This window comes from Cyprinodon tularosa, unplaced genomic scaffold (assembly GCF_016077235.1).
Source record: "Cyprinodon tularosa strain WSP-4 unplaced genomic scaffold, ASM1607723v1 ctg724, whole genome shotgun sequence".
NCBI lineage: Eukaryota > Metazoa > Chordata > Actinopteri > Cyprinodontiformes > Cyprinodontidae > Cyprinodon > Cyprinodon tularosa.
In genome coordinates, this window is record NW_024039479.1 from 111,812 (window position 1) to 124,680 (window position 12,869).

The 12,869-nt window shown below is 48.1% G+C and overlaps 1 protein-coding gene across 1 annotated transcript; it reads left to right on the forward strand.

The window, feature by feature from the left end:
* Positions 1-2,811: 2,811 nt before the first annotated feature.
* LOC119772689 (high choriolytic enzyme 1-like) lies at positions 2,812-12,732 on the forward strand. Its single transcript, XM_038269228.1, has 10 exons — positions 2,812-2,959; positions 3,030-3,060; positions 3,256-3,321; positions 3,439-3,591; positions 9,239-9,356; positions 9,435-9,613; positions 9,767-9,848; positions 11,503-11,627; positions 11,730-11,791; positions 12,570-12,732. Exons 1-9 carry the CDS (start codon positions 2,909-2,911, stop codon positions 11,780-11,782), a joined length of 858 nt encoding a protein of 285 aa, XP_038125156.1. The 5' UTR covers positions 2,812-2,908; the 3' UTR covers positions 11,783-11,791; positions 12,570-12,732.
* The last annotated feature ends 137 nt before the right edge of the window (positions 12,733-12,869 follow it).

Here is a 12,869-nt window from a genome sequence, read left to right on the forward strand (position 1 = left end):
CTCTAGACTAGCTTTGAATGTTCATCAGTACGTTGCTGTTCGATCCAGATTTATTCTGCCTGCTTCTGTTCTCCCTGAATCCAGACATTCCTTGGTTCTTCTCAAGAACAGACTTGGCGAGAACACGAGTTCGTACTCATGTTCTTGTGAATTGAGAAATTGCCAGGGCTGCTGTATCGCAGTATCGCCCTGCTGGGAGCTGGCTTGGAGCTCGTCTGCCTGGCTGTGTGTTTCCTGGACGGGGCTGCTTGTAGGGGTGTAAATCACATCCATCATGGTGATTCGATTCAGTATCGATTTCCTGACCCAACGATTCCATTATTTTCGATACTCAAGAATACACCACGATACGATTCGATTCGATTAATCGATACATTTTTTTTTTTTTTTTTTTTTACACCTTACAGGCTAAACAAAGTTTCAAGTTTGAAATAAATAATACAAGTATATAACAAAAAGTAGAAAAGTTGCATCAAAAAATACTGCAAAAATACTGCACATAATGATTATAAAGTGCAATGAGTGCAATGCACTACCTGGGCTCCAGACGTCCCCGCCCCCTCCACAGACGCTCCGCTGCTCCTCTCCCAAATTATAGCTGACCGCAGACAGTGCCGCAGACAGGAGGCCGGCTTGTTTTGTTTTCATGACCGAAATTGCGGAAAACAACTCGTGAAGTTTGACCCGCTAGAAGAGCGAGGTGCACAAGAACGCTGGGACCCTTTTTCCACCTGGATCTCTGCTCTTTCTGGCCCTCATGGAGGGCCCCACCTTCTGACGATGTCCCCCACCCCAATTTTATTTTGCATTTTAGACACTTCCATCTACAACATTTTCACAACACACATCTATGAAGGGCATTTTCTGGGGGGTGGGGGTCAAGGGCACCCAGAGGTGGGGGGGGGGTGCTTATTTTATGAGCCTCACCACGGTCGGCTCCCCCCATCCCCTCTCGCATTTAGACATTGAGGGCTTTGGGTTGTCGAATGGGGGGGTGTGCTGGCACCGCCTATCTCCCGGAGGGGGGGTGGACTGTGCCAGACACCCCCTTTTGGTACTCCCAGTTTTAATTACATCTGAGAGCAACACGCAACAACACCACATTTGAGCAAGCGCAGGGAGGATTGGGGTCTTCTCACACCCCTGTTCCCCGGCTGCTGCCCGGAGTCTGGGGCCTGGAGGAAGAGTGAGCCACCTGGTCTGTGGTCTTGGCGGGGGGTGGCTGCGGGGCCTAGGTGGCCTGGTGGTGGCGGGGCTGTCGCTTGTCTAGTTGGGTAGCTGGATGGGTGCGGGGTGGGGGGCCAGGCCCGAAGAAGGAATGAGATGGGCTGGTGTGGCGGTTTCGCCGCTCCCCTCCCCCCCATCCAGATTTCAGGTTCACTTATTGGGTCATCCGATAATACGATAATCCCGAAAACCAACCACTGTTGCCGACGGGTCCTTGGTCCTGGTATTATTGGATGTGAGTGTTATGTGTGACTGTGTGTCTGCATGTTTTTTTTTCCTTCATCTGTGGTGCGAGTGGGGGCACTAGGGTGGGATGGCGTGATTGAGACTGTGAGTTTTTTTTTTTCTCCCAGGTTGGGGTCTGAACTGCCCCCTCTCCCAAACACATCTCAAGTCTCCGCTAGGTGCGGAGCCCATTCCCCCCGTCCTGCTCTCCCTCCGCTGGCTGGCTTCGGGGCTCGCCGGTGAACTGGTGGAGCTCGGGGTCTGGGGGTGGATGCCCGGGTGGCTGCTGGCTCATTCCTGGGCCCGGCCGGCCGGGGCCTTGCTGGGACTCCTGTCTGGGGGTCTCGGATCCCTGGGGCCCAGGGCCGGATTCACTTCAGGGTGGCCGGCTGCTGGTGGAGCCCGCTGACTCGTCCCCGCGGCTCCCTGGGGCGCCGGCATTGCGGTGGTTGGGGGACTTCTTGGGGGCTGTCTCTCCTCCTCCCTTGGTGGGCGCCTGGGGCTTTGGGTCTCCCGGTGCTGGACTCAGTGCTCTGGGGGGGGCGCCTCTTCGGCTCTCCACAACCACTATTGAGCACTTTTTTTTTTATGGATAAACTTTACATGCACAAGTGCACCCTCACAAACAACTACAGGTGCTCGGCTCCAGGTACTCAGAGATTCACTTCCATACAGAAAGCCCACATCCATATCTTCAGGTAACACAGAGTACATGTCAGACTTAATAATATTACTTTAGTGATAGTTTCAAGGTGTTGCTTTATTGTATATCTCGTACCATGTCTTTCGGTTGTGCTGTTCTTTTTTCATCTCGTTACAGGTGATGAAGCAGACTGAAAATGTTTTGTCATTGTCTCCTTTCTATCTCCTCTTTCTTTCATCTTTTTTCTTTTTGTTCCTTTTCTTCTTCAGTTTTCTGCTCTATTTACATTGCAGTGTCCATATAAACTATAAAACTCCCTGCATAATTATAATAAAGCAATTTATATGCATGAAACAAGTGGAGCAATATGGCAATTGCCATATTCCACTTGTGAAAGTAAAATCTGTTGGGCTCTTTTTGGTATCAAGACAATTATTCTTATTGCCACATTGCCAGACAGGACACTAAAAAAAAAAAAAAAAAAAAAGAATTTACTCTAATCTTTGGTTCATGTTTTATGTTTCTCCTTATCGTAAAGGAGCTTGATTATGTCAGCTCTTTTATCAGTAACAGTTTTCTGTAGCGTGCATATGATGAAGATGAAAGCCAAAGGTTTTGAAACGGTTTGGGGAGGGGGTTGTTTGGAGAAGACCACAGGAAATTTCAACAAAACTGCAACATGTGTCGCAGTTTGCTGATACTTCAACTCTTATTAGGTAACAACTGCCACTTCCAGTCTCTGTCGGCCTCCTACATAAAGACCTGAGCTGCAGAGCTTGGTCTGAGTGAGACGCTGCCATCCAACAGACAGCCATGATGCTCCTGACCGCCGCCCTCTGTGCGCTCTTTTGCGCCACATCACAGGTAAGATTTTCCACTTTGAAAAATGATGAAGGTTTTCCTTTCAGGGCTTTAATCAACCCTTTTCTTTCAGACTTTAACTGAAAAGACTGATGGAAGCGCTGGTAAGCTTTCCTTCATTAATAGCTTGTGTTTAATAATGTTTCAGTCCAGTTTGTTCAGAGCGTATCTTTCCCATGTCTCCCTTTGTTTTCCTATAAAATGTCCCAGTATCAGTGAAGACAGCAGCTATTCAGGTTAAAGTAACCCTGAGCTTCAACTTCTGTAAAACAAACTGCAACGTTTCTGTTTTTGTGCAGACAACAACATTGAGGATGAGGACTTCAGTATCTCCACACTGCTGGAAAAGGCTAATGCTAACCTCGGTAGGTTCTTGTCCTCCAGAACAGCTGCTGGACCGAAAATGATCTAAGTATTGATAGCGACAATAGTGGACAAGTGGGATGGAAAAGACCACGTTTCCTCCATTTGATGTTTTGCAGGGAGGAACCTGGATGACCCCCTGGTGATGTTTGGAGACATTGCCATGCCAACAGGTCTGGGGAACGCTGATCCATGCACATCCAGAGGCTGCCTGTGGACTAAGGCCCAGGACGGCAACGTCTACATCCCCTACAGGATCTCCAACCAGTTCTGTGAGTTTCTACAAGGTCCACCTCAAGTCACTTCTTTGTGTTCTTCGTGCAACTTTTCAAAAAATGCTAAATGCTTGCAAAGCATTTGGCAGAATGTGACCGAGGACCTATAGAGTCCAACAAGAAGAAGCCTGAAGACAATTTAGCCCGACAGGAAGGAGCTTGCAGGCGTTTAAGCCCAACAGGAAGTGCCTGAAGGCGTTTTAGCCCGACAGGAAGGAGCTTGCAGGCGTTTAAGCCCAACAGGAAGTGCCTGAAGGCGTTTTAGCCTGACAGGAAGGAGCTTGCAGGCGTTTAAGCCCAACAGGAAGAAGCTTGCAGGCGTTTAAGCCCAACAGGAAGGAGCTTGCAGGCGTTTAAGCCCAACAGGAAAGAGCTTGCAGGCGTTTAAGCCCAACAGGAAAGAGCTTGCAGGCGTTTAAGCCCAACAGGAAAGAGCTTGCAGGCATTTAAGCCCAACAGGAAGTGCCTGACGGCGTTTTAGCCCGACAGGAAGGAGCCTGCAGATGTTTAAGCCCAACAGGAAGGAGCTTGCAGGCGTTTAAGCCCAACAGGAAGTGCCTGAAGGCGTTTAAGCCCGACAGGAAGGAGCTTGCAGGCGTTTAAGCCCAACAGGAAGAAGCTTGCAGGCGTTTAACCCCAACAGGAAGTGCCTGAAGGCGTTTAAGCCCGACAGGAAGTGCCTGAAGGCGTTTTAGCCCGACAGGAAGGAGCCTGCAGATGTTTAAGCCCAACAGGAAGGAGCTTGCAGGCGTTTAAGCCCAACAGGAAGTGCCTGAAGGCGTTTTAGTCCGACAGGAAGGAGCCGGCAGATGTTTAAGCCCAACAGGAAGGAGCTTGCAGGCGTTTTAGCCCGACAGGAAGGAGCCTCCAGACGTTTTAGCCCGACAGGAAGGAGCCTGCAGGCGTTTAAGCCCGACAGGAAGGAGCCTGAAGACGATTTAGCCTGACAGGAAGGAGCTTGCAGACGTTTTAGCACAACAGGAAGAAGCTTGCAGGTGTTTAAGCCCAACAGGAAGGAGCTTGCAGGTGTTTTAGCACAACAGGAAGAAGCTTGCAGGCGTTTAAGCCCAACAGGAAGGAGCGTGCAAGCGTTTAAGCCCAACAGGAAGGAGCCTGAAGACGATTTAGCCCGACAGGAAGGAGCTTGCAGACGTTTTAGCACAACAGGAAGAAGCTTGCAGGCGTTTAAGCCCAATAGGAAAGAGCGTGCAGGTGTTAAAGCCCAACAGGAAGGAGCCTGAAGACGTTTTAGTCCAACAGGAAGGAGCCTGCAGGCGTTTAAGCCCAACAGGAAGGAGCCTGAAGACGATTTAGCCTGACAGGAAGGAGCTTCCAGATGTTTTAGCCCGACAGGAAGGAGCTTGCAGACGTTTTAGCACAACAGGAAAAAGCTTGCAGGCTTTTAAGCCCAACAGGAAGTGCCTGAAGGGCGTTTTAGCCTGACAGGAAGGAGCTTGCAGGCGTTTAAGCCCAAGAGGAAGAAGCTTGCAGGCGTTTAAGCCCAACAGGAAGGAGCTTGCAGGCGTTTAAGCCCAACAGGAAAGAGCTTGCAGGCGTTTAAGCCCAACAGGAAAGAGCTTGCAGGCGTTTAAGCCCAACAGGAAAGAGCTTGCAGGCGTTTAAGCCCAACAGGAAGGAGCCTGAAGACGATTTAGCCCGACAGGAAGGAGCTTGCAGACGTTTTAGCACAACAGGAAGAAGCTTGCAGGCGTTTAAGCCCAATAGGAAAGAGCGTGCAGGTGTTAAAGCCCAACAGGAAGGAGCCTGAAGACGTTTTAGTCCAACAGGAAGGAGCCTGCAGGCGTTTAAGCCCAACAGGAAGGAGCCTGAAGACGATTTAGCCTGACAGGAAGGAGCTTCCAGATGTTTTAGCCCGACAGGAAGGAGCTTGCAGACGTTTTAGCACAACAGGAAAAAGCTTGCAGGCGTTTAAGCCCAACAGGAAGTGCCTGAAGGCGTTTTAGCCCGACAGGAAGGAGCCGGCAGATGTTTAAGCCCAACAGGAAGGAGTTTGCAGGCGTTTTAGCCCGACAGGAAGGAGCCTCCAGACGATTTAGCCTGACAGTAAGGAGCTTCCAGATGTTTTAGCCCGACAGGAAGGAGCTTGCAGACGTTTTAGCACAACAGGAAAAAGCTTGCAGGCGTTTAAGCCCAACAGGAAGTGCCTGAAGGCGTTTTAGCCCGACAGGAAGGAGCTTGCAGGCGTTTAAGCCCAACAGGAAGAAGCTTGCAGGCGTTTAAGCCCAACAGGAAGTGCCTGAAGGCGTTTTAGCCCGACAGGAAGGAGCCTGCAGATGTTTAAGCCCAACAGGAAGGAGCTTGCAGGCGTTTCAGCCCAACAGGAAGTGCCTGAAGGCGTTTTAGCCCGACAGGAAGGAGCCGGCAGATGTTTAAGCCCAACAGGAAGGAGCTTGCAGGCGTTTTAGCCCGACAGGAAGGAGCCTCCAGACGTTTTAGCCCGACAGGAAGGAGCCTGCAGGCGTTTAAGCCCGACAGGAAGGAGCCTGAAGACGATTTAGCCTGACAGGAAGGAGCTTGCAGACGTTTTAGCACAACAGGAAGAAGCTTGCAGGCGTTTAAGCCCAACAGGAAGGAGCGTGCAAGCGTTTAAGCCCAACAGGAAGGAGCCAGAAGACGATTTAGCCCGACAGGAAGGAGCTTGCAGACGTTTTAGCACAACAGGAAGGAGCCTGAAGACGATTTAAGCCCAACAGGAAGGAGCTTGCAAGCGTTTCAGCACAACAGGAAGAAGCTTGCAGGCGTTTAAGCCCAACAGGAAGGAGCGTGCAAGCGTTTAAGCCCAACAGGAAGGAGCCTGAAGACGATTTAGCCCGACAGGAAGGAGCTTGCAGACGTTTTAGCACAACAGGAAGAAGCTTGCAGGCGTTTAAGCCCAATAGGAAAGAGCGTGCAGGTGTTAAAGCCCAACAGGAAGGAGCCTGAAGACGTTTTAGTCCAACAGGAAGGAGCCTGCAGGCGTTTAAGCCCAACAGGAAGGAGCCTGAAGACGATTTAGCCTGACAGGAAGGAGCTTCCAGATGTTTTAGCCCGACAGGAAGGAGCTTGCAGACGTTTTAGCACAACAGGAAAAAGCTTGCAGGCGTTTAAGCCCAACCGGAAGTGCCTGAAGGCGTTTTAGCCTGACAGGAAGGAGCTTGCAGGCGTTTAAGCCCAACAGGAAGAAGCTTGCAGGCGTTTAAGCCCAACAGGAAGGAGCTTGCAGGCGTTTAAGCCCAACAGGAAAGAGCTTGCAGGCGTTTAAGCCCAACAGGAAAGAGCTTGCAGGCGTTTAAGCCCAACAGGAAAGAGCTTGCAGGCGTTTAAGCCCAACAGGAAGTGCCTGACGGCGTTTTAGCCCGACAGGAAGGAGCCTGCAGATGTTTAAGCCCAACAGGAAGGAGCTTGCAGGCGTTTAAGCCCAACAGGAAGTGCCTGAAGGCGTTTAAGCCCGACAGGAAGGAGCTTGCAGGCGTTTAAGCCCAACAGGAAGAAGCTTGCAGGCGTTTAACCCCAACAGGAAGTGCCTGAAGGCGTTTTAGCCCGACAGGAAGGAGCCGGCAGATGTTTAAGCCCAACAGGAAGGAGCTTGCAGGCGTTTTAGCCCGACAGGAAGGAGCCTCCAGACGTTTAAGCCCGACAGGAAGGAGCCTGCAGGCGTTTAAGCCCGACAGGAAGGAGCCTGAAGACGATTTAGCCTGACAGGAAGGAGCTTGCAGACGTTTTAGCACAACAGGAAGAAGCTTGCAGGTGTTTAAGCCCAACAAGAAGGAGCTTGCAGGCGTTTTAGCACAACAGGAAGAAGCTTGCAGGCGTTTAAGCCCAACAGGAAGGAGCGTGCAAGCGTTTAAGCCCAACAGGAAGGAGCCTGAAGACGATTTAGCCCGACAGGAAGGAGCTTGCAGACGTTTTAGCACAACAGGAAGAAGCTTGCAGGCGTTTAAGCCCAATAGGAAAGAGCGTGCAGGTGTTAAAGCCCAACAGGAAGGAGCCTGAAGACGTTTTAGTCCAACAGGAAGGAGCCTGCAGGCGTTTAAGCCCAACAGGAAGGAGCCTGAAGACGATTTAGCCTGACAGGAAGGAGCTTCCAGATGTTTTAGCCCGACAGGAAGGAGTTTGCAGACGTTTTAGCACAACAGGAAAAAGCTTGCAGGCGTTTAAGCCCAACAGGAAGGAGCGTGCAGGCGTTTAAGCCCAACAGGAAGGAGCCTGAAGACGTTTTAGCCCAACAGGAATGAGCCTGAAGGCGTTTAAGCCCAACAGGAAGGAGCCTGAAGACGATTTAGCCCGACAGGAAGGAGCTTCCAGACGTTTTAGCCGGACAGGAAGGAGCCTGCAGGAGTTTTAGCCCAACAGGAAGGGGCCGGAAGACGTTTTAGCCTGACAGGAAGGAGCCTGCAGGCGTTTTAGCCCGACAGGAAGGAGCTTGCAGGCGTTTTAGCCCGACAGGAAGGAGCTTCCAGACGTTTAAGCCCAATAGGAAAGAGCGTGCAGGTGTTGAAGCCCAACAGGAAGGAGCCTGAAGATGTTTTAGTCCAACAGGAAGGAGCCTGCAGGCGTTTAAGCCCAACAGGAAGGAGCCTGAAGACGATTTAGCCTGACAGGAAGGAGCTTCCAGATGTTTTAGCCCGACAGGAAGGAGCTTGCAGACGTTTTAGCACAACAGGAAAAAGCTTGCAGGCGTTTAAGCCCAAAAGGAAGAAGCGTGCAGGCGTTTAAGCCCAACAGGAAGGAGCCTGAAGACGTTTTAGCCCAACAGGAAGGAGCCTGCAGGCGTTTAAGCCCAACAGGAAGGAGCCTGAAGACGATTTAGCCCGACAGGAAGGAGCTTCCAGATGTTTTAGCCGGACAGGAAGGAGCCTGCAGGCGTTTTAGCCCAACAGGAAGGGGCCTGAAGACGTTTTAGCCTGACAGGAAGGAGCCTGCAGGCGTTTTAGCCCGACAGGAAGGAGCTTGCAGGCGTTTTAGCCGACAGGAAGGAGCCTGCAGGCGTTTTAGCCCAACAGGAAGGAGCTTCCAGACGTTTTGGCCCGACAGGAAGGAGCTTGCAGGCGTTTTAACCGACAGGAAGGAGCCTGCAGGCGTTTAAGCCCGACAGGAAGGAGCCTGAAGACGATTTAGCCTGACAGGAAGGAGCCTGCAGGCGTTTTAGCCCAACAGGAAGGGGCCTGAAGACGTTTTAGCCTGACAGGAAGGAGCCTGCAGGCGTTTTAGCCCGACAGGAAGGAGCTTGCAGGCGTTTTAGCCGACAGGAAGGAGCCTGCAGGCGTTTTAGCCCAACAGGAAGGAGCTTCCAGACGTTTTGGCCCGACAGGAAGGAGCTTGCAGGCGTTTTAACCGACAGGAAGGAGCCTGCAGGCGTTTTAGCCGCACAGGAAGGAGCTTCCAGACGTTTTAGCCCGACAGGAAGGAGCCTGACGATGTTTTAGCCGACAGGAAGGAGTCTGACAATGTTTTAGCCCGACAGGAAGGAGTCTGACAATGTTTTAGCCCGACAGGAAGGAGCCTGAAGACGATTTAGCCTGACTTATCTCAGAACCATAGCAAAGGAGTGAGAGCGGTCTTTCCCAAAGGCCTTGTGGTTTTGCTATCGAGATGACTCACATTCCTATTGATTCATTTACTGATACTCTTCCTTCTCTCCAAGCTGCAAGAGAGAGAGACATCATCACCAGAGGTCTGCAGTCATTTCACTCCTCCACCTGCATCCGCTTCAGGCCCCACCAAAGAGAACGAGACTTTGTGGACATCCAGTCCCGCGGCGGGTAAAAACACCCAGAGACATGAGAGTGCTGCTTCCCCTGCATCATCAGGTGTGATGGATCTGTCTCTCCTCCCTCCAGGTGTTGGTCTTTTGTCGGTCGCCGTGGCGGCGCCCAGGTGGTGTCTTTGAGCCGCAGTGGGTGTGTTTACCACCAGATTGTCCAGCATGAGCTGCTGCATGCTCTGGGATTCAACCATGAGCAGACCAGGTCCGACAGGGACAACCACGTTCGTATCCTCCTGCAGAACGTCATCCCCGGTGAGCTCCACACAGAATCCTCTAAAGCAATGATGCAATATCACCAGAGATTATTGCTTCTTCCTAATTGAAATCAGCTCAGACTGAGCATCTTTTTAATTGGCTGTAGCAATAGCTTCTGAGGAATGACTAGTTTGTGTTCCTGGCCTGCAGGGCAGGAGCATAACTTCAGGAAAATCAACACCAACAACCTTGGCACTCCCTACGACTACAGCTCTGTCATGCACTATGGAAGGTAAACGTGAAATGAAAAACTGAGGCAGGAAAAAAAAAATTTATTTCAGGGCTGAAAAATATTTTTCAGTTGCAGGGGCTTCAAGTAACAAAGTAAAAACACCTCATTAGTTTCCTTAAGTAGAAATGCTGGCTTTCTATACTTTACTGCAGTAATTATTATCATTATTATCTTTTAGACAACTTTTTCCTTCTACTCCTCACGTTTTAAAAATAGACTCATTACTTCTGTTTCATATAAGCTCATTTTCATTATGGCCTGTTGGTATTTAAAAAACAACCAAAAAAAAACATCTAAATAATTAGTTTCATCCAGACAATTAATAGTCTGGATGAAACCGGACTCGGTGCTGCCCCAACCTGTTGCTCACCACAAACCAAAATACATTTTTTCAAATTTTTCACTTTTTCCATATAATGCAAAGTTAAATGTGATGCTGTTACCATTAGTTATAAAACTAAGAAACTAAGGAAGTTATCATCCAGAATGTTCCTTTAATAGAGTAGAGCAGTAAAGCTTCTGGCCTTAACAGGTTTTCCTGCTTTATGTTTACTTTTAGACTTTAATTAGTTTTAAAAATGCTACTTTTACATTTTTACTGGAGTAAAAAGCTGAAGTTGATCTTCTAACTTCTAAAGTGTTTTTAACCAGCAGGATTTATACATGAATACTTTGGATGCCTCTGGTCAGATGTGTAAACTAAGCATGATATAAATGGACAGTAAAAGCAGAAAACAGAGGCAGTTCTAATCTTCAACATCACTCAGTTATTAGTTCTTATAGCTTAGCTCTTTATTTGACTTCTGGGTATGCTAATTTTTATCATTGCTGATAAAATGATGAAATGAGGTGATCGATTCTGTTATTTATTTCTCAAAGCCTTTCATGGTGAGGTTACCAGCAGCGACATGCATAGATAGACACTAGGTGGCGGTAGAGCTCCTGTTCTCTTCCACTGTGGACCTGAAAATATCCTACTGAAATCAGTTTTTTTTTTCTTTCTTTACTCTTTGGTGCAAAATACCATTTATGAATTTAAAAGCCAATCAAACCAAGAGTCTAGATATTTGTTAGCTTCCTTCAGGCGTGTAGCTCCGCCTCAATAGAGCGTTCCACTGGTGAAAATAAAATAATAAAAACTCAATCTAGTCAATTGTTTTTCAGGTTTGTTTATACATCAGTGGATTAGAAATTATTTTTTTATCTAATCGGCACCAATATGGACGGGGGAAGATTGTTTCCTGCAGCATCAGACGCCGTTGGCGGCTCAGGTTGGAAAAAGGTGCCCTTTTTCCAACCTGAGCACCTGCCCCCAATAATATCCATGCACGCCACTGGCTAGCAGCAGGGGGTGTATCTGTAGGACAGTTAGACGGCAGAGCATCAGGAGGCTGCTAAGGTTGCTGGTTCAAACCCATTTCTGACGTCTCCACTGACGGGCAGTGAACGCCAGATAAAAATATGATGTTTTTAAGTCAGACTCTTTATTTCCTGATTATTAGTTTCATATAAACACAAACATTTCTGGATTGAAAGTTAAAAAAAAACATAGAAATCAAAGTTTGGGAAACTCAACAGCTTTGATTATTATTAATGATTTTTTTTATAGCACACTGTAATGGTTTAATTCTGTGCTGTGATGTCCGGATTACAGGTACGCCTTCTCCAGAAACAGAGAGCCCACCATCGTCCCCATCCCCGACGCAAACGTGCAGATCGGAAGAGCCACTACCATGAGCCGCACCGACATCCTGCGGGTGAATCGCCTTTATCAATGCAGTGAGTGTTTGATGCAGCCTCTGATTCTCAGTCTGTTAGAAATGTGGACTAACCAGGATGTCTGAAGAGCTGTTATTGATTTCCCTCTTTATTTCCTTTCAGATTCAAATAATCTGCAGAGAAAACAATATGCCTCTGAAAATAAGTTCCTTTAAAGGATTAAAGTAAGCACAGTGATGATTCAACAATCAATCTGAGCCCCAATAAATTAAATATTAAACTCTCCTGCTGATGAATGAAGGATTATTTGTGCTTCTAAATGAAACCTCCTGAAATGTAACGTGGTCTCAGCTGCTTTGCCTGAAGAAACGTAGCTCAGTTTAGTTGTTTCATTGGAAGAGATGCTGCTCATTGTTTAGTGTTAAAGAAAGAAAGCTTTATCTCCCCGGTTCCTTTCCCTGAATAGAGATCACTCGGGACAAACTTTTTAAATAACACTTCATAACTTTTATGTATTAAATAACCAGGAGACATGACAACAGATTTAGATAGAAAATGTAATCTTCCTCAGATCAGAGAAATTGCTTAGAATATTCATAAGGCAGATGCCTTATGAATATTCTCATATCTTAGCTCACCTGTCAGGAAGTGGCACCGATTAACAGTTAAAAAGGCTTTTCTACATCTTCAGTCTGCAACATCATCACATTTTACATCAGACACATCAGCAGATGATTAGGCATCCATGGCTGCAGCTTCCTCAAAATAGGACGCTGCTCTCATTCCCAAATCTTTGCCACATACAGAATGAAGATCATAACTGTATATCCGGACAGAGGAACTGGCCTTATTAGATTAAAACATCATTTCTGAAGCGCAACAGGCAGCCAATAGCAGGGTGTGATAAACTCACACATCTTCAATGATAATTATTCCAACATTAGCAACTAAACTTTTGCTTTAAAAAGATTCAGACTAACTGTGTTTTCTCTAAACCTGCAGGCCGTGGAGCAGAAAGGCGGAGTGATGCTGTGGGCTTCAATGAGCTTCTTTGCTGATCTAATGAGAAACGAAAACTGGCTGGCTACGCTGCACACGATTATACAAACACCACTGCTTACCAGCTTGATGCAATGAAAAATAATAAATTCATTAAATGTATCTACATTTTTTATTTGACTTCTTTCTGCTTCCTTTTTGAACAAAAGAAGTCAGCGTATCTGTGATTGAGTGAGCAGGACTTTGACAAACACAGGTGGTCAAACAGAGAGGATGGCGGCGATAAGCCTCAAGGTGAATTAA